This window comes from Rhinopithecus bieti, unplaced genomic scaffold, assembly GCF_001698545.2.
Source record: "Rhinopithecus bieti isolate Rb0 unplaced genomic scaffold, ASM169854v2 scaffold_30927, whole genome shotgun sequence".
In the NCBI taxonomy this organism is placed as follows: Eukaryota; Metazoa; Chordata; class Mammalia; order Primates; family Cercopithecidae; genus Rhinopithecus; species Rhinopithecus bieti.
In genome coordinates, this window is record NW_016813672.1 from 129,617 (window position 1) to 155,617 (window position 26,001).

A 26,001-nucleotide genomic window follows, 5' to 3' on the forward strand; every position below is an offset into this window, starting at 1 on the left:
AGACAAACACCAAATTAAGAGAGGAGGGTGAAAAAAGTGCAACTCCAGGAAGCAAGAGCGAAGAAAGAAGAAAGCAAGAGGGAGAAGAAAAAAGACGTAATTGGAAAGAAATGTGAAGACAGAGAGAGACTACATAGAAGTTTAAATATATGAGTATCAGATGTTATCATTGCCGTTTAAAAATATGATTAACTCTTTTAAGCTTATCAAGATTTTTGCACTTATGTCAATCTTAAAAAAATGGATATAATAATTTTTAGGCTGGGCGTGGTGGCTCACGCCTGTAATCCCAGCACTTTGGGAGGCCGAGGCGGGCAGATCACGAGGTCAGGAGATCGAGACCATCCTGGCTAACACGGTGAAACCCCGTCTCTACTAAAATACAAAAAATTAGCTGGGTGTGGTGGTGGGCGCCTGTAGTCCCAGCTACTTAGGAGGCTGAGGCAGGAGAATGGCATGAACCCAGGAGGCGGAGCTTCCAGTGAGCCCAGATCGCGCCACTGCACTCCAGCCTGGGTGACAGAGTGAGACTCTGTCTCAAAATAATAGTAATAATAATAATAATAATAATTTTTAAACTATGGGATTGTACATTATGTGTATCTTCCTTACCATGCCCTTAAGATCCTATTAACAAGAAAGTATGTATTATTAACGACACTCCTCCCCCCAAAAACATGCAAAACATATACAAAACAATCTGTAAATATTTTACAGGACAATTATTTTCTTTTTACTCAAACCATAGCCTGCAGTATTTTGAGAGCCTATTTTAGCTGGTGAATTTAGAATGTCTTCCTCCTCCTATTCTCTGGCCCAATATAGATTTGGTTCTCCACCATACTGTGGTATGTTTGAAAAGGGGAACCATATTTTATCTTTCTATCCTTATCATCCAGAGCAGAGCATTATTAGTAAACAGAAAATAATAAATATTTTAGTGAATAAATGAGAGTAATATAAATAAAAGGATGAAATACTGAACTTTAGCAGAAATTTTACATAAGGTAAAGTGAGCATTTAATTCCATAAAAATCATAACATCAAGCAAGATTCCATTTTGTTTTCTTATGTAATTAAGATCTTGGTGAATGGTACAAGGGAGCAAAGTAAAAATATTAACGGACTTAAAAATCCAAATCCCTACAGTTTATTACATGTTTGTTCAGTGCCACCAGTTTTTATCAACTAGCTTAACTATTTAGCTATAAAGAAGACAGGAAAATACACGTATTGAGCACATTCTGTGTGATAGTGGAACATAGATGAAACTGATGCACAGTCCCAATTGGTCGACTTTTAGCCTATTCTTTCTAAGTAATTGCAACTAGCTTCTTCTCCAGGTGTTCTTAGTTTCACCTTAGTCCAATCCAAATAGCTATAGTTGTAGCCATACCCCACCTTCACCTTCCTTTTCTACTGGTGCTCATTGTTCGTGCCCTCTGAAGGTGTTCGTTAGGCTACCGGGTGTAAGCTTGTGTTCGCTGTTTCCCGTTAAATCTCAGTTCCCTAAATTCTCCAGTGAAAGGGCATAGAAAAGAGGAATAGATTTAAATTATTGTACCCTCAGATTCTTTATCATATGACCCAAATTCCTTCAGTATTATAATTATTATTTTTCATTTATTTTTAGCTTATATGAACATGCTAGTTGAGTGATATTTTCTGATAATGTTAGCTTAATGATATCTAGTTTATATTTTTATCTTTAAGAATAAGAGAACTGTGCACTAATCTAACCAGCACAATAACTAGGACATTTTCAAAGTACTATAATGGTTGAGAAATGATTTACATAAGGCCAAACAATTACTTTGATTCATTTTAACCTCCTGGATTTATTTTCTGAAAGGGGTATTATTTTAATGACAGTTAAATATAGTTATTTTGACAGATGGATTTACCATAATTTTATTATTATTTAGCAGGCTGAAAGCTTTTGAATTGGCTCATAAACCAGTTTCATGATGTACCTGAGAGTATCATCTTAAATAAAAAATGTTTTCCTGATTCACTTTTCACTGATCTCACTTTCCATTTCATTATTGTCTTTAGAAAGTAGCTGAGTGAGATATAAAACAATTGTTTATCTTCAGAACCATGAATTTTAAACTGGCTGACAATCAGATTTAAATTTGCTTATATGGATGCAGTAACTGAGTATTGCTAATAAAACATTTTTTTTCTTTCTATTCATCAGATAATATATTAAATTTTGTGAACCTACTATGTGAAGAGTACTGATCAAAATTCCATGTTAATTTCACAGGTGATGGAAGTCAAAGGACAAATGATCCATGTTCCAGAATCAAATTCCATTTTATTTTTGGGCTCTCCATGTGTGGACAAGTTGGATGAACTCATGGGCCGAGGGCTACATCTCTCAGACATCCCTATCCATGATGCCACCCGAGATGTCATTTTGGTTGGTGAGCAGGCAAAGGCCCAAGATGGCTTGAAGAAAAGGATGGATAAATTAAAGGCAACTTTAGAAAGAACTCACCAGGCCCTAGAAGAAGAGAAAAAGAAGACAGTGGATCTTCTATATTCTATTTTCCCTGGCGATGTAGCCCAGCAATTGTGGCAAGGGCAGCAAGTACAGGCCAGAAAGTTTGATGATGTCACCATGCTCTTTTCAGACATTGTTGGCTTCACAGCCATATGTGCCCAGTGTACTCCCATGCAAGTAATCAGCATGCTGAATGAACTGTACACCAGATTTGACCACCAGTGTGGATTTTTGGATATTTATAAGGTAAGGGAGTTTAGTTACTTATATATAAATGTTTTTTAATAGTAACTTGTCATCTTAAATTGATTTTTTAACTTAATACTAAATAATTGACAACTCTTTAATTTAGAAATCTTTATAGAGAATACAGGTGTTTCTTCTTTATGAGTAAACTTTCAATATGAGTTGATTTGTATTGACATAGATAACTGTGAAGAATCGTGATATTGCTCAGTAAGGAAAAATTCTGTATAGCTACTCCTCTACGTTTATTTTATTAAAAAATTAAACTTGTTGAATTTTAGGCAACTTTTACCACAGAATTATTCTTGCTTAGAAAATAGGATTCCAATATAAACTAAGAATTTTATTTTACAGTTAAAAAGAAATAGCAAGTTAAAATATGCATTGTATTATCAAATATGGCTAATCAGTATTTTGTACTGCATTATTAACTGAGATCTCTATAATTCTAAAAAAAAAGACCTATATATAAATACTCCAGCTATTGCTCAAATGACTAATGGGTTTTTGAGGAAGTACCTTAATTTTCCAAGCTACATAATGGAAAAACTTCCAAAATTGGTGCCAACCACCATTTGTTGGTTTGATTTGGTGAATTCTTTATTTCTTATTAAGATCATAGCAATATTTTGAGCCATTTAGCTCCATATCTACCTAATTGATAACTCTACAACTTTACCTAGAATCTTACGTGGATTGCACAATTTGTCAGGGTGCAGGGCTTTTTTTATATGGAGGGAATCAAGTACTTTTAGTATAAATAGTTGTGAACTGCAGGTTTTATTTTCTTCTTTACTACTACATATTGACCAGCTACTTACTTTATAGTATGATCTTCACATAAGCAGATTTAGAAAAAACCTGTCTGATTCACTTTGTACATTTTATATTATCATCCAGAGGGTATTTTTATGAAGGTATGTCTTGGGGAAAGGAGCTCTTTAGTTTCATTATGTAGACTATATATAGCCAATGTTAAATATTTTACTTGAATTTCTTCTGAGTGGTAAACATTCAGTATGAAGTAGGTATGAGGGATTTTCCTTGTTACAGAAAATTAAGTTCTTATAAATTATCTTTAACTCCCTTATAATTTATTGGTATATAATTTACAGCAGTGGCAGCCAAATGTCTGATTCTAAACCAGAGAGATACTATAATGTTATACTGTCACTTTCAGGACAGAGGAGATCAGCTGAATTTGGCAACACTTTCCTTCCTCCGTACTTGGGGCACTATTACACCAATCTCTGCAACAACCAGTCTTTTCCCTCTAAACTACTGATTTGCAGTGTTCGCTTCCTCCAGTTAAAGCAGTCATGTTTTGTTTTGTTTTGTTTTGTTTTTTTAGCCCTAAGTTCATACAACTAAATGAGAATGATAATAGATAAATAAATTATTATTTGGAAAAAACATGGGAATTCCTGACAAACATAAGTATCAGTTAAATTTTGAGGAAAGAAGAAATGTGATGCTTCTGAGTATACCAAAGCAGGCTCAAGGTTTTAAAATACAACTTGATTTCTTAGACATCAAGCATTCCTTCCCTTGATATAAGCTAGGACATCTCACAGAAAAACAGTAGAAATATTCTGTATGATCTTCAAATTTTCCTATATATTTTTAAACCATGGACAGTTTCATCTAGTCATAATAATAATCAACAAGTTTTAACTTACAAAATGTTTATACACACACACACACACACACACACACACACACATATAATAATTCTAGTTCACAACTTTTCTTAAACTAAACTTGCTTCGGAAATTTTGCAATGAATTATAACTAAATAAGATTCCAGGGCTTGGTGTTCTTAACATATCTTCAGTGCTAGTGTATTAGCCAGGGTTCTCTAGAGGGATGGGACTAATAGGATAGATATATATATGAAAGGGAGTTTAGTAAGGGGTATTGACTCACACGATCACAAGGTGAAATCCCACCATAGGCTGTCTGCAAGTTGAGGAGCAAGGAAGCCAGTTTGAGTCCCAAAACCTCAAAAACAGTGCAGCCTTCAGTCTGTGGTCGAAGGCCTGAGAACCCCGAGCAAACCACTAGTGTACGTCCAAGAGTCCAAAAGCTAAAGAACTTGGAGTCCAATGTTTGAGGGCAGAAAGCACCTAGCACAGGAGAAAGATGGAGGCCAGAAGACTCAGGCCAGTTTAGTCCTTCCACATTCCTCTGCCTGCTTTTATCCTAGTCACGGTGGCAGCTGATTAGATGGTACCCACCTGGATTGAGAGTAGGTCTGCCTCTCCCAGTCCACTGACTCAAGTGTTAATCTCCTTTGGCAACACCCTCATAGACACACCCAGGAACAATATTTCTTATCCTTCAATCCAATGAAGTTGACACTCAATATTAACCATCTCAGCTAGTAAGTATATGTATCTAGGATAGGTGTATAGGGCTGCTTTGGCTGCTTATTCAGGATTAGGGAGGTTGAGTTTGGGAAATCCAGACTGGAAATACAATATATGCTAAATCCATAGCAATAATGGTTTGGCCAGAGAAGGAAAGACAAATAAAGAGATATTGGTCCTGTATAGGATTAAAAAAGTACATTGGGAGAAATGCATCAGGAGGGATATAAATTAGAAAACTTCTATTTGACCAGCCTGATTTGTAATCTTCATAAACATTCTAGTGTATTTTCTAGAAAATATACATAGTGCTATTTTAAACCATGAACTATTTGCTAAATTTTTAATTGCTATTGAAACAAAAAAATCCTAGAGGTGGTAGAATTTTTTTGTAAGGATCACAAATCTTCTTATTTTATGAAATGAAAAGAGTTTTGCTAAATTGAAAGTGTGTATAGAATTTCGGTAATTATGTAGAATAACGATACCACAGATAAAAATAAGGTACAGCCCACCTTTTGTGTTTTTAGAAATGTGAAAGGAAGCCAGGCAAAACTAAATGCCAAGAGAAAAGAACTAGATGGAGTGACCCACATGGGGCTTTCATAGTGTGCTATGACATGAGATACTAGTCTCTAAATTTGTGGTTACCCCTCTCTTCTTCATGTCATTACTCCATGTTTTCCTATCATTAGGTAGATGATAGAGTGAATAATTATAATTTCTGTGGTAGAATCCAGATAAATTAAGACATAATAAGATCATTCCACTAAAATAATTAAGCTTTCTATAAAGTAGAGGGTTGAGGAAGAAGCTGTAGATTTTGCTGTGCTCATGTCAAGCACTGAGAAAATGAAAGCCTTTACAATGCTTAACTGCCATGATGTTACAGGTATATGAATACTAAGTAAGAGCTAGGCAAATTGAAGGAGGTCTGGATTATAATTTTGTTTCTTTTGTAATTAGAAAGGCAAATTTTCAGTAAAAGTCGACATAAACAACATACGTAATATTTTGCTTCTCAGCTTGTTCTCTCATGAACATAAAGAACCAGTATCTAATTTTGTAAATCAATGGCATATAAATAATAATAATAATAATAATAAATAATGCATTGACTATTGAAGCAAATTAATGTACATTTTGCTTTATTTTACATTTGTCTTGGGGAAGACCTTTGATTTTAGATAAAAAGGGAGAAAGACTTCTCCACTTTCTCTGATTCCGTTCTGCCACAGTTGCAGTGTTCCAGTGCTATTTTAAATACAATCTTTAGCATTCCCATCTTTTCACCTTTAAGCACTTAAACTTGACTTTTCTCCAGTTCTGTGCCCCACAAAATAAAGATACTTAGTGAATCAATCTCATAGTTACATCATAAGCATTTCAGTGAGCTTTCCTATACTCAAAGAACTTAGAATAGCATCTGGTACATAGTAGTAAATATTAGCTGCCATTGGAACTTCTCAGACATGTGTATCTATCTAGACATACAGGGATGCGTGTTATGTGATTATGTTTGTGTGTGTGTGTGTGTGTGTGTGTGTGTGTGTGTGTGTGTTATATATACATACCTAGTGGGCCCAGAGCTTTTTAGAAAAGAATAAAATATGATCTCATTTAATCCCTCCTTGAATAACATGTGGCATTATGTATATTTTCAGATAAGAAAACTGAGTTTTGGAAAGGTTAAATCCAGATAACATGGCTCATAAGTCAGAATTTGGACTGAGACTTGTCTGATTCTAAAGCCTATAGTTTTTGTACAATTTAGGCTGTGATCTAGACAAAGATCAAATGACAGAAACCAAGTGGAAACTGTTTAAAAACAATGTTACAGAATCAGTAACTGTAGTTATACTGTCAAGTTGGAGATTCTCCCATCTGCCATCTTTTCTCTTTGTTAGAAACCAGTCAGCAACTCTGTCTTCATTCCTCCTATGGAAAGTAGCATACCAAAAGAAGTATTGTGGGAGCAGTGGTCCCAGGTGCAGGCAATAAGAGGTATATTTTTAAAACAATGAAATGGAATAAAAGTTGATCTGGTTTTAAAAATCACCTTGCCCAGGTAACTCTAAAAATGTTAGTGATGGCCAGACGCGGTGGCTCACACCTGTAATCCCAGCACTTTGGGAGGCCAAGGTGGGTGGATCACTTGAGGTCAGGAGTTCAAGACCAACCTGGCCAACCTGGTGAAACCCTGTTTCTACTAAAAATACAAAAATTAGCCAGGGATGGTGGTGGACACCTGTCATCCCAGCCAGTCGGGAGGCTGAGGCAGGAGAATTGATTGAACCCGGGAGGTAGAGGTTGCAGTGAGCCGAGATCTTGCCACTACACTCCAGCCTGGGCAACAGAGTGAGACTCCATCTGAAAAAAAAAATGTTAGTGATAAAATACTTTTCTCTGTTAGAGTAAAGGTAGAGGGAGTATTCCCATCACAGCTTTCAAGTGTGGTTTGCAAATGTCCATGGCATTAAACATTGTCAGGTTTAGATTGGGAAGAAGTCCACAGTAAGACAAGATAGTGCAACCAGGAAATACCAGGACCAAAATTCTATTACATTAGGGAATCTGATGTTGAAAATCTGAAAAACAACAACACAAAGTTCATATTGGCAAAGGAATGCAAGTATTATAAGTCTAGCTGGAAAAGCAGAGTTCAGGCCAATTAGCAAAGTAGGAGGAAATCCAGGAAAACTCTTAGGGAATACAAGACCTTGGGACTGGGCCCAAGGGGTCTAGATGACAGGAACTGGAAACCAGGCGGCATGTCTAGATAGAAAGTATAAATACGGGTATCAGTACAAACTTTGATAAAGAAGCAGAATCTTTTCCCTGGACAGAATTAAGCTTAGAATCAGAGGGTACATAGGACAAGTCTACAGTGTTAATGGGGAACTGAATATGGCAACCTCATCAAAGGATATAGAGATGTCCACTGAGCTTTTAAATACTAAAACAGGATTAGAATCACTGAGATACTAGAGTTAGGAGGTTGGTTATATCCCTCCTTGAAAACGCAGAAAATGTGCTTGGGGACTCTCTTGGAATTAATACAGTGTGAAAATTACTAGATACATTGAGTTCTTCTAAAAGTCCTTTAAGGCCAATGAAAACACTGTGTTAACTTTATAAATTGCAAACTCCATGAATACCAATTAAAGGGGTCAGAAAAGCCATTAAGATCATGTACATTTCATTTAATTTATGCCAGCATATTATTATGCTTTAGTCTTCTATTAACTGTAGACTCCTGTTAACTGTAATTCCTTAACCACTTTGTGGGAAAAAAAATCTAGACATTCTGTCTTAATACATTTTGTGCTGTCATAATAGAATACCTGAGACTGGGTTATTTATAAAGAACAGAAATTTAATCTCTCACAGTTCTTAAGTCTGGGAAGTTCAAGATGAAGGTGCTGGCATCTGGTGTGGGTCTCCTTGCTATATCCCAACATGGATGAATGCAAAGGGCAAGAGAGAGCAGAGTGAACCTATTCCTACAAGCTCTTCAAATAGTGGCTCCATCTTTATGACCTCCCATTAGGTCCCACCCTCAATACTTTTGTATTGGGGATCAAGAATTTTGAGGAACACATTCAAACCATGGCACCTTCTAAAAATAAATACAAAATGCAAAAGTTAATAGTGATAAACATCCATGATAGAGATGCTTGTACATAAGCTTATATATAAGTGATCAGTGTTCGCTTTTGAGTGTGCATGTTAATATCCCAGGGAAACTGAGAGTCAGGCAAGCCCTTTTAGTCTGGGTATCTCGGTGAAGACTGCCGAGGCTTTGTACTGATAATACTCACAGCACCTGAATTTGTACATTGGCTAAGGAGCTATAGCAGACATAAATCCCCATCTTTAACCTCCTTTGTAAAAGCTGAAAACAGATGTTTCTGACATAGAGTTTTAGGGCTACACAACTTTATGCCTCAAGAATTTTGATTTGTCTTGCCACTTGATGCGAAGCTACTTCACTGGACCTTAAGCCAGATTTTAGAAAATGCAACAGATTCTCAAGGATATCGCTTCAGCATGAATTAGATTTCACAGAAAAATGAAATGCTTCACTTCCACCTTGTTTTGTTGTAAAACAGAAAGCCTTTTAAAGTACTTAGGTACTTAAGTTATTGTTGGAATTTTATAAATATGTATATGCCATTTTACTTCATTTGCAGCGTGAAATGCCAGTTCCATTTAGTAAAGAGTAACTGCTTCATTTTTCCCCAAATTATATTTTCTCTTTTAATGATCAGTGCACACACTTTTAAAATTGAGCATTGTTTAAGATTTATGTTAGTTCTCTTCAGTAGTCTCCATCAACATCAACATCATTTGCTTTTGCTGATATTTTGTTGGAAACAAGGCAATGTTTTTTAGTAAGTTAGGAAATAAGAATGTCTTAAGTCAAAAATTTATTCAACTCATCCATTCACTCAATAAACATTTATAACTCACTTGATAAGGAGCCATGACTTCCATAGAACCTTTAAAATGTTATGGAAATTAGAATGTATTTTTAGAACAATTTTAGTGAATAGAAAAGAACTCATTTATATGCTTTAGGAAGTAAGGTGAAAGTCACAGATAAGCATTCTGTTCTGATAGCTTTCTATGGGGGGAGTTATATTGTCAGTTTCAAAATACCATAATGCTGTAAAAATTACCTGAAGAGGGTTTAACCTCATTTATATGTTTGCCTTTGGCGAGCACTTTAGTTGGAGATAAGGAAGAGGCAAGGGTAAGATACGTTTCTTTCAATTCATTCAGCCGAGGCTGTGGAATCCCAGTGCTATCTTGAGTGCACTAGTTGGAGTTCTCGTCTTTCCACCTTTCATAGCTTATTTAATCTCTCTGCCTCAGTTTTATCATCTGTAAATAAGAGACTAATTTTATCACTTTATAGTTTTATTTAGTGAGCTTTTAAATGAGATTTATGTAAAGTGCTTAGAACAGTGTCTGCTTCATGGTAGTAAATGTACATACTATTCAAACAGGTATATCTGGTCCCATATGGGAAGCGTGTGTGTCTGTGTGTGTGTGTTGTATATTTGCAGGCATTTTTATGTATGTAAACATTGTGTATCCAACGCTTACTAGAAATAGATAAAATGCTTATTTATTTGGATTTATTCTTTTAGGTTATTAGAATTGCACTGTATGCCAAAGACTGTGAAGGAAGGGTAGAGAGAAATAAAAGATAAGGAGGGAGATAAATAGCTTTTCGAAATGCATTATTTGTGTCATCTTCATGGGGCCTCAAAGATTCTTAAAGATGGTTCCAGCTGCATACTCTGAATTACAATGTGGAATTTATAAAGATGATGGTTTTCTTAAAGCCATAATGACTTGTGGGTTGTCTGTGACCAATACTATGAAACTGAACCCCAAATGTCTATTTTTTATATTCTAATATGATAGCCTGAATTATTTTTCTTCTATATTCAGAGAACATTTCTTTTAGTGTTGTGGCATATTCTGAAGACAGTTAGAAGGCTAAAATACTTTCAATTGCTAAGCAGAAGTTAATATTAATGAAGTGTCTTGCTGAATTTTTCAAAGTGTTTTGGGGTTTGTCCCTATTGATATTTAATTTCTAAAGAGTGGTGGCAACTGCAAAGAGATTGATGTTTTTGATTTTTACAAGCAGTATGAACTGAATATTTGTGACCCCCCAAAATTCATATGTTGAAGCCCTACTTAATGTGATAATATTGAGAGGTGGAGTATTTTGGAGTTAAGTAAGTTTAGATGAGGTCTTGAATGTGGGGTCGTCAATGATGGAATTAGAATCATTATAAGAAGAGACTTGAGCTTGCTTTCTCTCCTCTTTGTGAGGACGCAGTAAGAAGGCAGCCACCTTTAAGCTAGGAAGAGAGCCCTCACCTGGGAAGTGAATTAGTTGGCATCTTGATCTTGGACTTTCCGGCCTCCAGAACTATGAGGAATAAATTCCTGTTGTTTAAGCCACCCAGTCTATGGTATTTTGGTATAGCAGCCTGAGCAGACTGAAATCCCAAGAGAAGGCATATCACTTCTACAGGCAGTGTGGATATTTCTTCATGATATAAGTCTCTAGTAAGTTCTCTTAGTAGATTAGTCCATGTTGCCAGGATTTCCTATTTCTAATAAGAATAAATGCTACCCCATGATGCAAATAAAAGATTTTCATTAGCTTTATAGAGTTAATTGTTACTACACAGTATCTCTCTTTTGTATATCAAGAAACTGTAAAGAAGTTAAGCTCTAAGCTCAAACTGCTCATTTATTTTTGCCACTAACCATTTCAGCAGAACAGCATGAATAACTTGCTTTTAGTTTGTACATAGGGTGAGTTTACTAAAATGGAAATTGATTTTCTAGGCAGGACCACTATCTCACTTATCTCATAGGATAGCCTTAATGCAATGTGCAAATCTCACTGAATTGAGGTGTTTCTATTACCTTTTTTAAACAAACATTTAATTAATGCTTTTATGTAACAGAAATGCTGTACTTCTCCCACTATTTATCATTTAATAACAGTGATTTCAAAAGTGAAAGTTTCTGAAAGCGAATTAAACTAATAGAATTCACATTTACTGAATCCAAACTGTGTTCCAGTCTGTGTTAAGTGCTTAAATTGTGATATTTCACTTATTTTCCAGAACAATCCTGTGGAATAGGTGTTACAATGTCCCTTTTGTCTTTCTAAATTTTTTATTTCAATGTTTGTGGGTATATAGTAGGTGTATGTATTTATGGAGTATGTGAGATGTTTTGATACAGGCATGCAATGTGTGATAATCACATCATGGAAAATAGGGTACCCATTCCCTCAAGTATTTACTTTTTGTGTTACAAACAATCCAGTTAGACCCTTTTAAAATGTACAATTAAATTATTATTATGATTGCTCTGTTGTGCTATCAAATACTAAGTGTCCCTTTTGAAGATGAGTTTACTAAATTGCAGATGTTACTTGAATTTAGTTCTGATTTAGTTAAAAGCTGATATTTTAGAAAGCAATGGTTTAAACCATTCATATGTCAGATAGCTAGTGTTTCCAATTACCTAGATGCAGAACCAGGAAACAAAATTGTTCTGGCACTTATATACTATAGGTTAGTGCAAAAGTAATTGTGGGTTTTGCCATTACTTTTAATACATAAAATGAAATCTTTATTTATTTATAAATTGGTATGATCTCTCCAGAAACTTTGACAAATTACCAGAGTTCATCATTTTAAAATGAAAACAATAGTATGTCACAGGACTGTTCTCAGGCTGAAAAGAACCATCAGCCAAAGGTCCTTATTACAAACATGAGGCCCTCAATGTAGTAATTAGAGGATGAGCATGACTTTGTAAATTGCAATTTGAATTCTAGCCTAGAGGTAAAAATATAACTAGGTTTCCTTTTTTAAGGTATTCAACAAATGTGCACTATTTTTGAATATGTGTTGAATATCATAAACACTTGTTCTCTTTGGCTCCTGGAGGTTAAAGAGGATCTTTGTACAAAAGTTAAAAGAATAATTTCAGCACAGAAGATCCCTATGAAAATCCATGTTCCTAACAATGAAATAGACTGGCTGAAGCATATGCTCTGATCACAGGAGTGATACACCACAACCTTTTGATGGGGCAGGTGGGAACAGCTCTCAGTAGGTCCCCTGATTCTATGAGATTCTCAGATTCTAAATTCTTAGTGTTGGAGCTGTATGTAGTTTGCTAGGAAAATGTTTTCAAACTGCAAATCAATGCTGCTGCCTCCTCATTAATAAGTAAAAACCCATGGTAAGTTTTAAATGATTTGTGTTTATTTTTGCAAACATCTTTTAAAGTAGAAAGGTGAGAATTTAACTCTGTCATCTTAAATTTGGGTTAAAATGGATATAAATAAGTTTTGATGCATTTTTCAAGCTTTGAAATGGGTAACATGGCTTTCAAGTTGGAAAAATATAAGAAATCACTTGAAGCAAAATCCCTGTGAGACTGCTGATATAGCTGTATGTGTTGGGGTGGAGGGCGTGCACATGTACATGCATATGTGCATATGTGTTGGAGTCTATGAAAGCTGTCTATTAAGATAATGCTGTTCTTAAGATTGTCCAAAGCATTTTTTAATGTTATATTTTCCTATGGTAGTCAAAGTTTAATATTGGATAGCTTTTTTATGCTGTCATCAAAGGACAACTTTGTGCCTCTTTTTCCCTTACCAAATTCCATAATTAGTGTCACTGCCTCATATCCAATGGGGCATGTTTCAGTCCTCTGCTTAATATAAAGTCCTTTGACCATCAGAGAGAGCGCAGATGAGGACTGTTGTAGTTGCCTATGACAGTGCAATGGCAGCTAAATGTAGGGGAAAGGGTATTGAAGATAAAGTCTGAAAACCTGATTTTAATTATATCTTTGTCACCTAATTGAGTAAGTCACATAACTTCTCTGTGTTCAGCTTCTGCATCTATAAAATGGGAGCGGTATTAGAGGTCTCATGTATTTGTTGCAGTTGACACAAAAAACTTGTTCAGCAAATGATTATTGTTTGGAATTTGTCTATTCATAATTCAAAATCATATGTATGTGGAAAATTGTTGTAAATTGATCAACAGTAGCAGCAATTGACTCCATCTGGAGTTATTCATATGACAGAAGACCAAGATCAGAGAGAATGTCTTGAGGAATTTGCTATGAAAGAAGGGACAGGGACTGATACTGGCTGAATGCTTAATATGTGCCAGGTACCATGCTAAATTTTTAATGTATGTTTATTCATTAATTTCATTTTCAGTAATTATTGATCACATACTGTGTTTAAGGACTAATCTAGGCATTGGGTAATAACACTATTGAGATATTTATTTTATTCGATTTGGATTTTATTTATTGGATTTTATGTATTTGTTTATCCAGCTATTTTGAGTTGTATTAATAATTAAATAAAACTGTATAAATTTAAGGTTTACAATATGACAGTTTGATGTATGTATAGATTGTGCAATGATTATCACAATCAAATTAATATATAGTTGATCTATTATCAGACATAATTATCCTTTGTGTTTGTGTGTGTGTGTGTATAGTGAGGACACTTTGAGATCTACTCTCTTAGCAGAAATACAGCATTATTAAATATAGTCGGCATGCTATATGGTAGATCCCCAGAACGTAGTCACCTTATAACTGAAAAATTCTGCCATTTGACTAACATCTTCCCATTTCTTCCACCCTCACCCCTTGGCAACCACCATTCTACTCTCTATTCATATGAGAAACACAGAGTTATTTAGATTCTACTTATAAGTGAGATCATACAGTATTTGTCTTTCTGTGTCTGGCTTATTTCACTTAGCATAATGTCCTCTGGATTCACCCACAAATGGCAGGATTTTGTTCTTTATTATGGCTGAATAATATTTCATTACATATATCTGTGTATGTGTATGTATGTGTGTGTGTGTGTCACATTTTCTTTATTCATTCATCTGTTGATAGACACAGGTTGATTTCACATCTTGGCTATTTTGAATAATGCTGCAGTGAACATGGAAGTGCAGATATCTCTTCAATATCCTGATTTCATTTCCTTCGGATATGTATCCAGAAGTGGGGTTGATGAAAATTATAGTTTTGCTTTTAATATTTTAGGAATCTCCATTGTGTTTTCCATAATAGCTGTACCAATTTACACCCTCAAAAACTGTGTACAAACGTTCCCTTTTCTCCATACCCTCATTGGCATTTGTTATCTCATTTTGATAATCATCAGATTTTGATAATCATCATTCTAACAGGTGTGAGGTGATATCTCATTGTGGCTTTAATTTGCACTTCCCTTATGATTACTAATTTTGAGCCCTTTCATATACCTGTTGGTCATTTTTGTGTATTCTCTTGGAACTGTTTATTCAGGTCCTTTGTTCATTTTTTAATTGGGCTGTTTGGTGTTTTTGCTACCACATTGTATGAGTTCTTTGAATATTTTGGATATTAACCCCTCACCAGACATGTGGTTTGCAAATATTTTCTCCCCTTCTGTAGGTTACCTTTTTCATTATGTTGATTCCTTTTTTTTTTTTTTTTTTGCTATGCAGAATATTTTAGTTTGATGTAATCCCACTTGCTTATTTTTGCTTTTGGTGACTGTGTTGGTGTATCCAAAAAACTAATTGCTAAGGCCAGTGTCACAGAGCTTTGTCCTTAGGTTTTTAGCTAAGAGTTTTACAGTTTTGGGACTTACATTTGCATCTTTATTACATTTTGAGTTGATTTTTCTGTATGTCATAAGAGAAGGATCTAATTTCATTTCCCCAACCCAATCTAGCTTCCCAACCAATTTATTGAAGAGAAAATTCTTCTTTCATTGTGTTTTCTTGGTGTCCTTGTAAAAGATTGTGTAGATTTAGTTCTGGGATCTCATTCTGTGTCATTGGTTTATGTGTCTGTTTTTATGCCAACACCGTACCATTTTCATTACAATTCCGTAGTGATTAGCTTGAAATCAGTAAATCTGATGGCTCCAGCTTTGTTCTCCATTCTCAAGATTATTTTGGATATTGCAGTTATATATGAATTTTAGGATTATTTTTTCTATTTCTGTGAAAAATGCCATTGGAATTTTGATAGGGATTGCATTGAATCTGTGGTCACTTTGGGTTTTATGGACATTTTTACAATATTATTTTTAACATTCCATGAACAGATATTCTTCCACTGATGTGTCTTCTTTAATTTCTTTAATCAATATATTAGTTTTCAATGTACAGATCATTCACATCCTTGATTAATTTTAAGTAGTTTATTCTTTTTGTTGCTACTTTAAGTGGGATTGTTTTCTTAATTCCTTTTTCAATACTGTGTTGGATAGGCAAGAGAGGGCATCCTTGTCTTGTGCTGGTTTTCAAGAATGCTTCCAGCTTTTGCCCATTGGTTATGATGTTGGCTTTGGGCTTGTCATTTGTGGTGCTTATTATTTTGAGGTATGTTCCTTCAATATCTATTTTATTGGGAGTTTTTAACATGAATGGATGTTGAATTTTATTGAAAGTCTTTTTCTGCATCTATTGAGATAATCATGTGGTTTTTTTCTTCAGTTCTGTTTCTGTGATGAATCACATTTATTGATTTGCGTATATTGAATCAATCTTGAAACCCAGGGATAATGCCTACTTGATGATAGTGGGTTATATATATATATATATTTTTTTTTTTTTTTTTTTTTCCTGAGATGGAGTCTCACTCTGTTGCCCAGGCAGGAGTGCAATGGCGCGATCTCAGCTCACTCCAACCTCTGCCTCCTGGGTTCAAGTGATTGTTCTGATTCAGCCTCCCGAGTAGCTGGGATTACATGCGCCTGCCACCGCGCCTGGCTAATTTTTGTATTTTTAGTAGAGATGGGGTTTCACTATGTTGGCCAAGCTGCTCTCGAACTCCTGACCTCGTGATCTGTCTGCCTTGGCCTCTCAAAGTGCTGGGATTACAGATGTGAGCCACTGCGCCTGACTGATAGTGGGTAAGCTTTTTGATTTGTTGCTGGATTGAGTTTGCCAGTGTTTTGTTGAAGATTTTTGCCTCAGTGTTCAAGGATGCTGGCCCTAAGTTTTTTTCTTTTTTTTGTTGTATCTATGCCAGGTTTTGGTATCAGGATGATGCTGCCCTTACGGAATGAGTTAGGGAGGAGTCCCTCCTCAATTTTTTGGAATAGTTTTAGTAGGAATGGTACCAGCTCTTCTGGTATGAAATATAAATGAGTTCAGTATAAGATATATAAAAAACAAATTTTATTGGTGTTCTGAAGGAATCAAATATATTATTCTACTGAGGACTGGAGATACTTTCAGAAAAGATATGGCACGAAAGGTGGACTTGTAAGCATGTGACAAATTTGACTTCTGGAAGAGGGACTAGGGGAGGCTTTTTTGTAAATCTATATTTATTCTGAGAAAATAAAAGATAGTAATTCCGTAGATATATAAAAATTGTAGGATTTATGGGTTAAGATGGTCTCCTTTAAAACATGAATTATTGAGGGGTGGATCAAGATGGCACAACAGAAGTTTCCACTGATTGTCTCCTTCACAGGGACACCAAATTCAGCAACCATCTGCATGCATGCGTGCACACACACACGCAAATAGCTTCGTAAGAACCAAAATCAGGTGAATACTCACAGTATCTGATTTAAACTTCATATCGCTGAAAGAGACACTGAAGAGTGCAGGAAAGACAGTCCTCAATTGTTGACACTACACCTTCCCAATCCCCCCTGTAGTAGCTGCAAAGCATGGAGAAATTTGTGTACTTGAGACTGCAGTGATTGTGAGACTTTGCATTGAACTCAGTGCTGTCCTGTCACAGCAGAAAGCAAAACCAGGCTGAACTCAGCTGACACCCTTACACAGAGGGAGCATTTAGACCAGCACTAGGCAGAGGGGAATCACACATGCCAGCGGTCAGAACTTGAGTTCTGCCAAACCTTGCCACCATGGACTAAAGTGGTCTGGGGTCTTAAACAGACTTGAAAGTCAGTCCAGGCCACAAGTACTGCAAGTTTTAGTGCTGAGCTGGGCCTGGAGCCAGTGGACTTGTGGGAGACACAACTTATTGAGATACCAACTTGGGCATCTAAGGGAATGCTTGCAGCACCCCTCCCTCAGCCCCAGGCAGTGCAACTTACATCTCCAAAAGAGACTTCTTCCTTTCGCTTAAGGAGAAGAGAGGGAAAAGTAAAGAGGGCTTTGTCTTGCATTTTGGATACCAGCTCAGCCACAGCAGGATAGGGCACTGGTCAGAGTCATGAGGCCCCCATTCCAGGCACTAGTTCCCAGACATTTCTAGATGCAACATGCGCCACAAGGGAGCCTATTGTATTGAAGGGAAGGATCCAGTCCTAGCTGGACCCATCACCTAAAGAGCCCTTGGGCCCTGAATAACCACCAGCGGTACCCAGCTACTATTCTGTGGGCCTTGAGCAATACTCTAAGATGCACTGGCTTCAAGTGAGACTCAACAATCCCCATTGTGGAGGCTATAGTGAGCGACTTCATCTGGTTGAGAAAAGCAGAGGGGAAAGTAAAAGGGCCTTTGTCTTACACCTTAGGTACCAGCTCAGCCCCAGTGAGGTAGAATAATAAGTAGGCCATTGATTCAAGGCTTGTTCTTGAATAGCATTTCTGGACCTGCCATGGGCCAGAGGGAAGCCCACTGTCCTGAAGGATAAGTCCCAGGCCTGGCAGCATTCACACAAGCTGACTGAAGAGCGCTTGGGCCTTAAGTGAACATCAGCAGTAGCCTGTCCAATGTCCCTGTGGGCCTGTGTTGGTGGCCACAGGGTGAGGCTCCTCTGCCTGTGGAAAGGGGAGGGAGGAGTAGGAAGGTGTCTCATGGTTTTAGGGCCAGCTCAACCACACTAGAATAGAAAACCCAGGTAGACTTCCAAATTTTTTAATTCCAATCCTTAGCTCTCAGATGGCGTCTCTGGACCTCCCTGGGCCTTGGGGTAACTCACTGCAATGAAGCAAAGGACACAAGCCTGGCTAACTTTGCCACCTGCTGCCATTAGAGCCCAAGGGCCTTAAGAAAACAAAGGCAGTAGCCAGGTAGTGGTTACAGCAGGTCTTGAGCAAGACCCAGTGTTGTATTGGCTTTAGGTCTGACCCAGCACTGTCCCAGTGTTGGTGGCCACAGGGTTGTTTGTGTCCCTCTATCCCAAGCCCTGGGTGGCTCAGCACAGACAGAGAGACTCCCATTGTTTGAGAGAAAGTAAGGAAAGAGAAAAAAGAGTCTCTGCCTGGTAATCCAGATAATTATTCTGGGTCTTATCCAAGACCACCAAGGTGGTGCCTCTATGAGCGTGCAAAAACCACAGCATTACTGGGCTTGGGTGACCCCTAATGCAGAGCTAATGCACGTGGCGTTAGATCTAGGGCTTAGATCACAACACCCAAGTCCTTTCAAATACCTGGAAAGCCTTCCCAAGAAGGACAAGTACAAACAAGCCCAAACTGTGAAGACGGCAATAAATTCTGAATTCTTCATGCACAGACACATGCACAGACACAGGTGAACATGTACTAGCATCAGGATCATCCAGGAAAACGTGACTTCACCAAATGAACTAAATAAAACACCAGAGACTAATCCTGGAGAAACAGAAATATGTGACCTTTCAGAGAACTGAAAATTCCTGTTTTGAGGAAACTAACAAAACTAAGATAACACAGAGAAGAATTCAGAATTCTATCAGGTACATTTAACAAAGAAATTGAAATAATTAAAAAACCTCAAGCAGAAATTCTAAAGTTGAAAAATGCAGTTGACATACTGAAGAATGCATCAGTCTCTTTAATAGCAGAATTGATCAAGCAGAAGAAAGAATTAGTGAGCTTGAAGACAAGCTATTTGAAAATACACAGAGGAATAAAATTAAATACCTGGGAATGAACTTGACCAAATAAGTGGAAGATCTCTACAATGAAAGGTATACAACATTGATTCAAGAAATTGAAGAAGACATAAAAAATGGAAATATATTTCATGTTCATGGATTGGAAGAATCAATATTGTTAAAATGTCTATACTACCCAAAGCAAACTAAAGATTCAGTGCAATTCCTGTCAAAATACCAATGACATTCTTCACAGAAATATAAAACATAACCTTAAAATATATACGGAATTACAAAAGACCCAGAATAGCTAAAACTACACAGCAAAAAGAAAAATACACATTACCTGACTTCAAATTATAATACAGAGCTATAGTAACCAAAATAACGTGGTACTGGCATAAAGACAGGCACATTGACCAGTGGAACAGAACAGAGAACCCATAATATAGCCATATATCTACAGTTAACTCATTTTTGGCAAAGGTGCCAAGAACATACATTTGGGAAAGGACAGTCTCTTCAATAAATGATGCTGGGAAAACTGGATATGCATATGCAGAAGAAAGAAACTAGACCACTATGTCTTGCCATCTAGAAAAATCAAATTAAAATGGATTAAAGACTTAAATCTAAGACTTCAAACGATGAAACCACTAAAAGAAAACATCAGGGAAACTCTTCAGGACATTGGAGTGGGCAAAGATTTCTTGAGTAACATCCACAAGCACAGGGAATGAAAGTGAAAACGGACAAATGGGATCACATCAAGTTAAAAATCTTCTGCACAGCAAAGGAAACAATTAACAAAGTGAAGAGATAACCCACGGAATGGGAGAAAATATTTGCAAACTACCCATCTAACAAGAGATTAATAACCAGAATATATAAGGAGCTCAAACAACTCAATAGGAAAAAAAAAATCTAATAATCTGATTTTAAAATGGACAAAAGGTCTGAGTAGATATTTCTCACAAGAAGAGAAATGGCAAACAGGTATATGAAAAAGTGCTTAATATCTTTGATCATCAGAGAAATGCAAATCAACAGTACAATACAATAGCATCTCACCTCAGTTAAAGTGGCTTTTATCCCAAGAGACAGGCAATAATAAATACTGGAGAAAATCTGGAGCAAAGGGAACCCTTGTACATTGTTGGTGGGAATGTAAATTAGTACAACCAATATGGAGAACAGTTTGTAGATTCCTCAGAAAACTAAAAATAGAGCTAACCTACAACCCAGCAATCCTACTCCTAGGTATATGTCCAAAAGAAGGGAAATAAGTATATGGAAGAGACACCTGCACTCCCATGTTTATTGTAGTACCATTCGCAGTAGCCAAGATTTGGAAGAAACCTAAGTGTCCATTAACAGATAAATGAATAAAGAAAATGTGGTATATGTACACAATGGGGTACTATTCAGCCATAAAAAGAATGAGATCCTGTCATTTGCAATAAGATGGATGGACCTGGAAGTCATTATTAATTGAAACAAGCCAGGCACAGAAAGACAAACTTCCTTCTTTCTCTCTCTTTCCTTCCGTTTCCTTCCTTCCTTCCCTTCCTTCCCTCCCTCCCTTTTTCTTTCTCTCTCTCTCTCCTTCTCTCTCCCTTTCTATCTCCCTTTCTCTTTCTTCTTTCTTGCTGATTTTATGCAAAGGGCTGGCATTTCTGATTGTTCTTTTTTCAGGCTTAATCCTTATTTTAATAAAGTTTTCAAGCAGAAAAAAAAAGACAAACTTCCCACATTCTCACTTGTGGAAGCTAAAATATAAAAAATTGAATTCATGGAGAGAGACAGCAGAAGGGTCGTTACTAGACACTGGGGAGGGTAGTAGGGTCGACATAGGAAAGTTGGTATGGTTAATGGGCACAAAAAAAGAGAAAGAATGAATAAGACCTAGTATTTGCTGGCACAACAGGATGACTATAGTAAAATAAATTTTAATTGTACATTTAAAAATAACTGAGGATAATTATATATATTATATATGTAATCTATACTGTATATCCACAATTAAAAATAAAAAATAAAAAAGAAACCACCACACAAAAAATACTAAAAAATGAATTCTTATTTTCACTTGATATGCTAAATTGGGTCACAGGATTTACTTTTGTGACATCAATTAACATTATTTAGCACTCCTTATGTGTTTATTCAAAATATAGCAGACATTTGCCATTCTCTGGGGATATATTTAAAGTTCTTGTATCAGAAATCCTTGAAAAATAATAGACTCAATATTATTTTATAAAGAGTGAGTGGATGAGGTAGAGCAATAACTTTGAATATTAATATGGTGGTGGGAGGTACAGAAAGTTTGCAAAGAAGATTGAGTTATCCATTTTGATTGGGACATGGAGTAAATTACAGTGGTTGAGGTGGATGAACCTGGGAAACTGGAGCCCTGTTGTTGAAGATCTTACAGGACTATCAGAAAGAAATTTAGAATTGCCCACATCTGATTTAGAATGAAATTTTGACTGGATATTTTAATGTATTTCTCTTTCCTAACATGCTTCAGTATTCAGTATCCTTTATGATAAACAACCTGGGAGGTAGAATCAGTATTTTCCACACGATGGAGATTCCTGTGCAGGAACTGGAAGGCACATTGAAAGACCTACTGAGAGTTTTATCAGGAGAGCTTTCTGTGATAGGCAGTCATCTGGAATCCATTTTCCTTCATTTGGGAGTAGTTCCCAGGCCAAATCACTGTTCTATTTATATCCATGACCTCCTTTTCAACACTGTACCAGCTGAGCACTGTAGAGACATCCTTAAAAGCAGCCGTATTTGGGTCAAAAATCTCAACTAAAATGAGTGTAAGTAGACAGATTTTTTTTTTTTTTTAAAGAAAGAATGAAGAGGGTCTTTTTTAAAGTAGCCTTGTCAGTAAATCCTTAAACTTGTTTCCATTTGAATTGCTAAATCATTATGTACAATGAGCTTGGGTGTGTTTAATTGAGCCCACCAAACTTTCTTTGGATCATTGAATGCCTACTGTGCTAGATTCTCAGCATGTGTGGTGTGTATGCGTGTGCATGTGCACATTTGGACTGGTCATTGTAGTCTGCACTTTCAACAAACAAGGAAATATCTGGAAAAGTTTATTACCCCTATGGATAGAGTGGAATACAGAGGAGTACATGGGAATAGCTGGGATCAGGTTAGAAGTGCCTTTCTCCTTTCTGAAAGCCACTGCTCTTTTAAAAAAAAAAAAAAAAAAAAAAAAAAAAAAAGGTGAATATCCAGGTGAATGTTATACTATTTTTAACTCACTTCATATACAGAAGTCTTCAGACTTTGGGAATCACATAAAACAACTGAAGCTTGTGAATGCAGATAGCTGGCCCTTATATCCATATTTTGATTCAGTAAATCCAAGTGGAGCCTGGGAATCTAATTTTTAACAAATACCTTCTAGGTGATTCTTATGCAGGTTGTCCTGAATTTTGCAACTGAAAACTTGATTAAGGGCCAGTTCTGACCCTAAAATGTAGAAATTGGATGCAATTTAAAGCATTTAATAGAACTCTTATGGGCATCCTGATACTATACTCAGGTCCAAGGATATAAAGTTAAGTAAATATATAGTAGGCAGAGAGGAGTATAAACACACACACAGATTAACATACTGTGAGAGTGACAGAAATTTGTCCATCATCAGGTATGGTTGTAAGAAAGTTACACATCCCTCCTTGCCAAACAAAAAGGAAGAAAATTACGGATCCAGAAATCAGGAAAGAAAACTTGAAAATTCTGAGGGTGGAGTCCTGAGATAGACTTTGCCTAGTTTGCAGTTTTGTTTGGGATGTGTCCTAAAAAAGTCATGTACTCAGTGAAGTGGAAATGGTTTTTCTTCTCCTTTTGCATCTTGTCCTTTAAAAGTAATATGTGCATCCAGGAGCCTTTCAGGGGCCTTTAGAAAGAGTAAATAAGCCTAGTTTCAATCCATCCTCTCTGTTAGGGTCTCTGAGAATCAGGCTTTGAATTTAAAGCTGTACTGGAGAAAAAAGCTATCCACATCTAAAAATGATGGTGGGCTTTAGGAGCAGATGACCTGTTATTTCCCTGAGCCTATGCAAGGATGGGTACCTGTGTACACAGATTCTTCTCTCTGAAGTGCCACTGTAGGTTAATGACAGTACCCACTGAGGACTTTCAATTTTTCATATGATAGATAGTAATGTCCATAGAAAGTTTGAGGTATTATGAGGTTATTTTAATGACTCTTTATTACACCTCAGTTCTGTAGATATTACCCATGACTTCACATGGGGAACAAGTACGGAGCTCCAGCCTCTACAACGTTAATTTCATTCATATGCAAAAATTATTGCTAGAATATTAACCTTTAGCATCATAAAATAAGATCCTATAATGCAGATCTTCATATTGAATGACTACAAGATTACTTACAGAAATTCAAAAGAACATCTTAATAACTTTCCTTTTTGGTAATCACATTTATAGGGAAGGATAAAATTAAAATGTGGAGGTAGATTCACAATATAATGTCTGATTAAAATGCATATGCTTATGCCCAGCTGCCAAAGAGGTAGAGGCTGTTTCTTTGTTCCCTCTGGGAGGTGGCGCCTCTTCTTCCTCATTGTTTATCTCTTGTTCTGGGACCAGGGGCACTCCCTCCTCTAGAAACCAGAGGTATGGCAATTTTCAGGTCACCCCACCCTGCCAGTCATTGCCTGTGATGACTTAGTTTTCTACTGGCACCACTGGTCTTGGTGAGCATCCTGCTTTCAGGAAGGAGTGCCCTCTCAACCCCCATAAATGTTGGGAGAATAACCTACAGGGTTGTGACTGGGACTCAGGCAATAGCTGGTAGGGTGAGTTTGCTAAAAAAGTGATAACTGAGGAGTGTGCCATTTTCTCAATAGCAGCAGGAGAAATGAGGAAAGCAGAGGAGGTGGTGGGTGAAAAGAAGGTGGAGAGGTGCTGGTGGAGGAAGAAATGTAGGTTGAAGAAGAGTTGATGAAGTGATATCCCTGTAGAGAAGAGAGGAAATGATGAAGGAAAATAAAGTGACAGAGATAAAGGAGGAGGCAAAGCCCTGGCCTCTGAATGCCAAGGACTTTCTGAAGGCTGCAGCTGGAGACAGTACATGCACAGGCTAACAGAGCCTTCCTCCAGCTGGAGCCCAAGTTTGGGTGGATACGGTGACACTGAGATGAGACCACAGATTCGTCAAAGAAAATAGACTCACCTTCTGAGATGCCGCCTTTTGAAACCACCCCCACCCAAAGGTCATGCATAGGTGCTAAGATGCAGATTTGCTGAGGGCCATCTCAATTAAGAGGTAAAAAGAGTTCAGACATCTAAGGACATGCTACATGTTCCAATTCTTTTTTTGAACAAACCTCTACTTCAGAAACAAGGTAATCATTAAACAATATGGGGTCAGATCCTCTGGACAAGTGGCACTTCCTTTCACTCCAGTCACATGGCAAGAATCCCATGCCCCAGCCCTGTAGGAGCAGGATATCAACTGTAGGTTCTTCACCTGGTCCTCAGACTACAGACTTCCAGAACCTGATAAGATTGCTGTTATTTTTAAAGGGATCTCTAGCCCAACTCCTGAAATACCAACTGTTATGTGGAGAAAAAGCCAGGTTACCTTCAGCAGGGCAGCCCATGGAAATACTCAGGCTGTTCTAGTATCAGTGTAACTAACTCCTACTTTTGGAAGTTGCCCCTGCTCCAGATCATCTGCCATCTATTGTTGGACCTGTGCTTGGCCAACAGTGATAACTGTGTGCTGACCTCCTTGCATCTTGGTTCTGGACTTTTAGTGCTCCCAACTTCAAGAATGTGGCTTCTATGAACATGCCTATCACTTTGTCTAAGCCAGGAAAATGATGAAAACCGCATTCTTTCATCTACATGGCTTGAACCCTTGTCTGTGTCAGGGCCTTCCTGTCTCTTTTTGATGTGGATCTTTATGAGTTATCTTCAAAGACGCTCAGTGTATCTTAAAGAACTGCAACCTCAGGAACAACAAAAGACTGGGTTCAAGGCTGGTGGCAAGCTGCTTATCTTCGAGTATGTCCAGTGAGTATTCCATGGACCTGATACCTTTGCTTGACCACAATCACACAGATTTTCATCTTTGGTTAGGAGTTCATTTCAGCCACCCTATTGAGTATCTGGCAAAACAGGGACATAAACAGTGGCAAGTTGCTGTGTATGTCTGAAGTGAAGGACAAAAAGTAGAGAGCCTCTTAATCTACCCCAAGACCATAGTTTTTCCTACTCTTCTGTTACTAGTAAGTATCTATGAAGGCCTGGGCCATAGTTTTGTGCGTGTGTGTTTCCTGGCCAGCCTTTTGAATATTCTTATGCAGACTGCCACTGACCTCATTGTTCAGTTTCTAGTCACCAAGGACCTCCACAACTGCTGTGGACTCAGGCTCTTGACCAACCATTGGAGAAGCCCTCTACTATGCCCCATCCTCCCTGTCACC

At 37.1% G+C, this 26,001-nt stretch overlaps 1 protein-coding gene across 1 annotated transcript in view; it reads left to right on the top strand.

The window, feature by feature from the left end:
• Positions 1–2,269: 2,269 nt before the first annotated feature.
• The window catches only part of GUCY1A2 (guanylate cyclase 1 soluble subunit alpha 2), a gene marked incomplete at its 5' end in the record, with an annotated part of 119,419 nt that continues 95,687 nt past the window's right edge, over positions 2,270–26,001 (top strand). The window contains one exon of the mRNA XM_017848881.1: positions 2,270–2,755. Coding sequence (XP_017704370.1) covers positions 2,270–2,755 — 486 coding nt within the window. The remainder of the gene's footprint in view (positions 2,756–26,001) is intronic.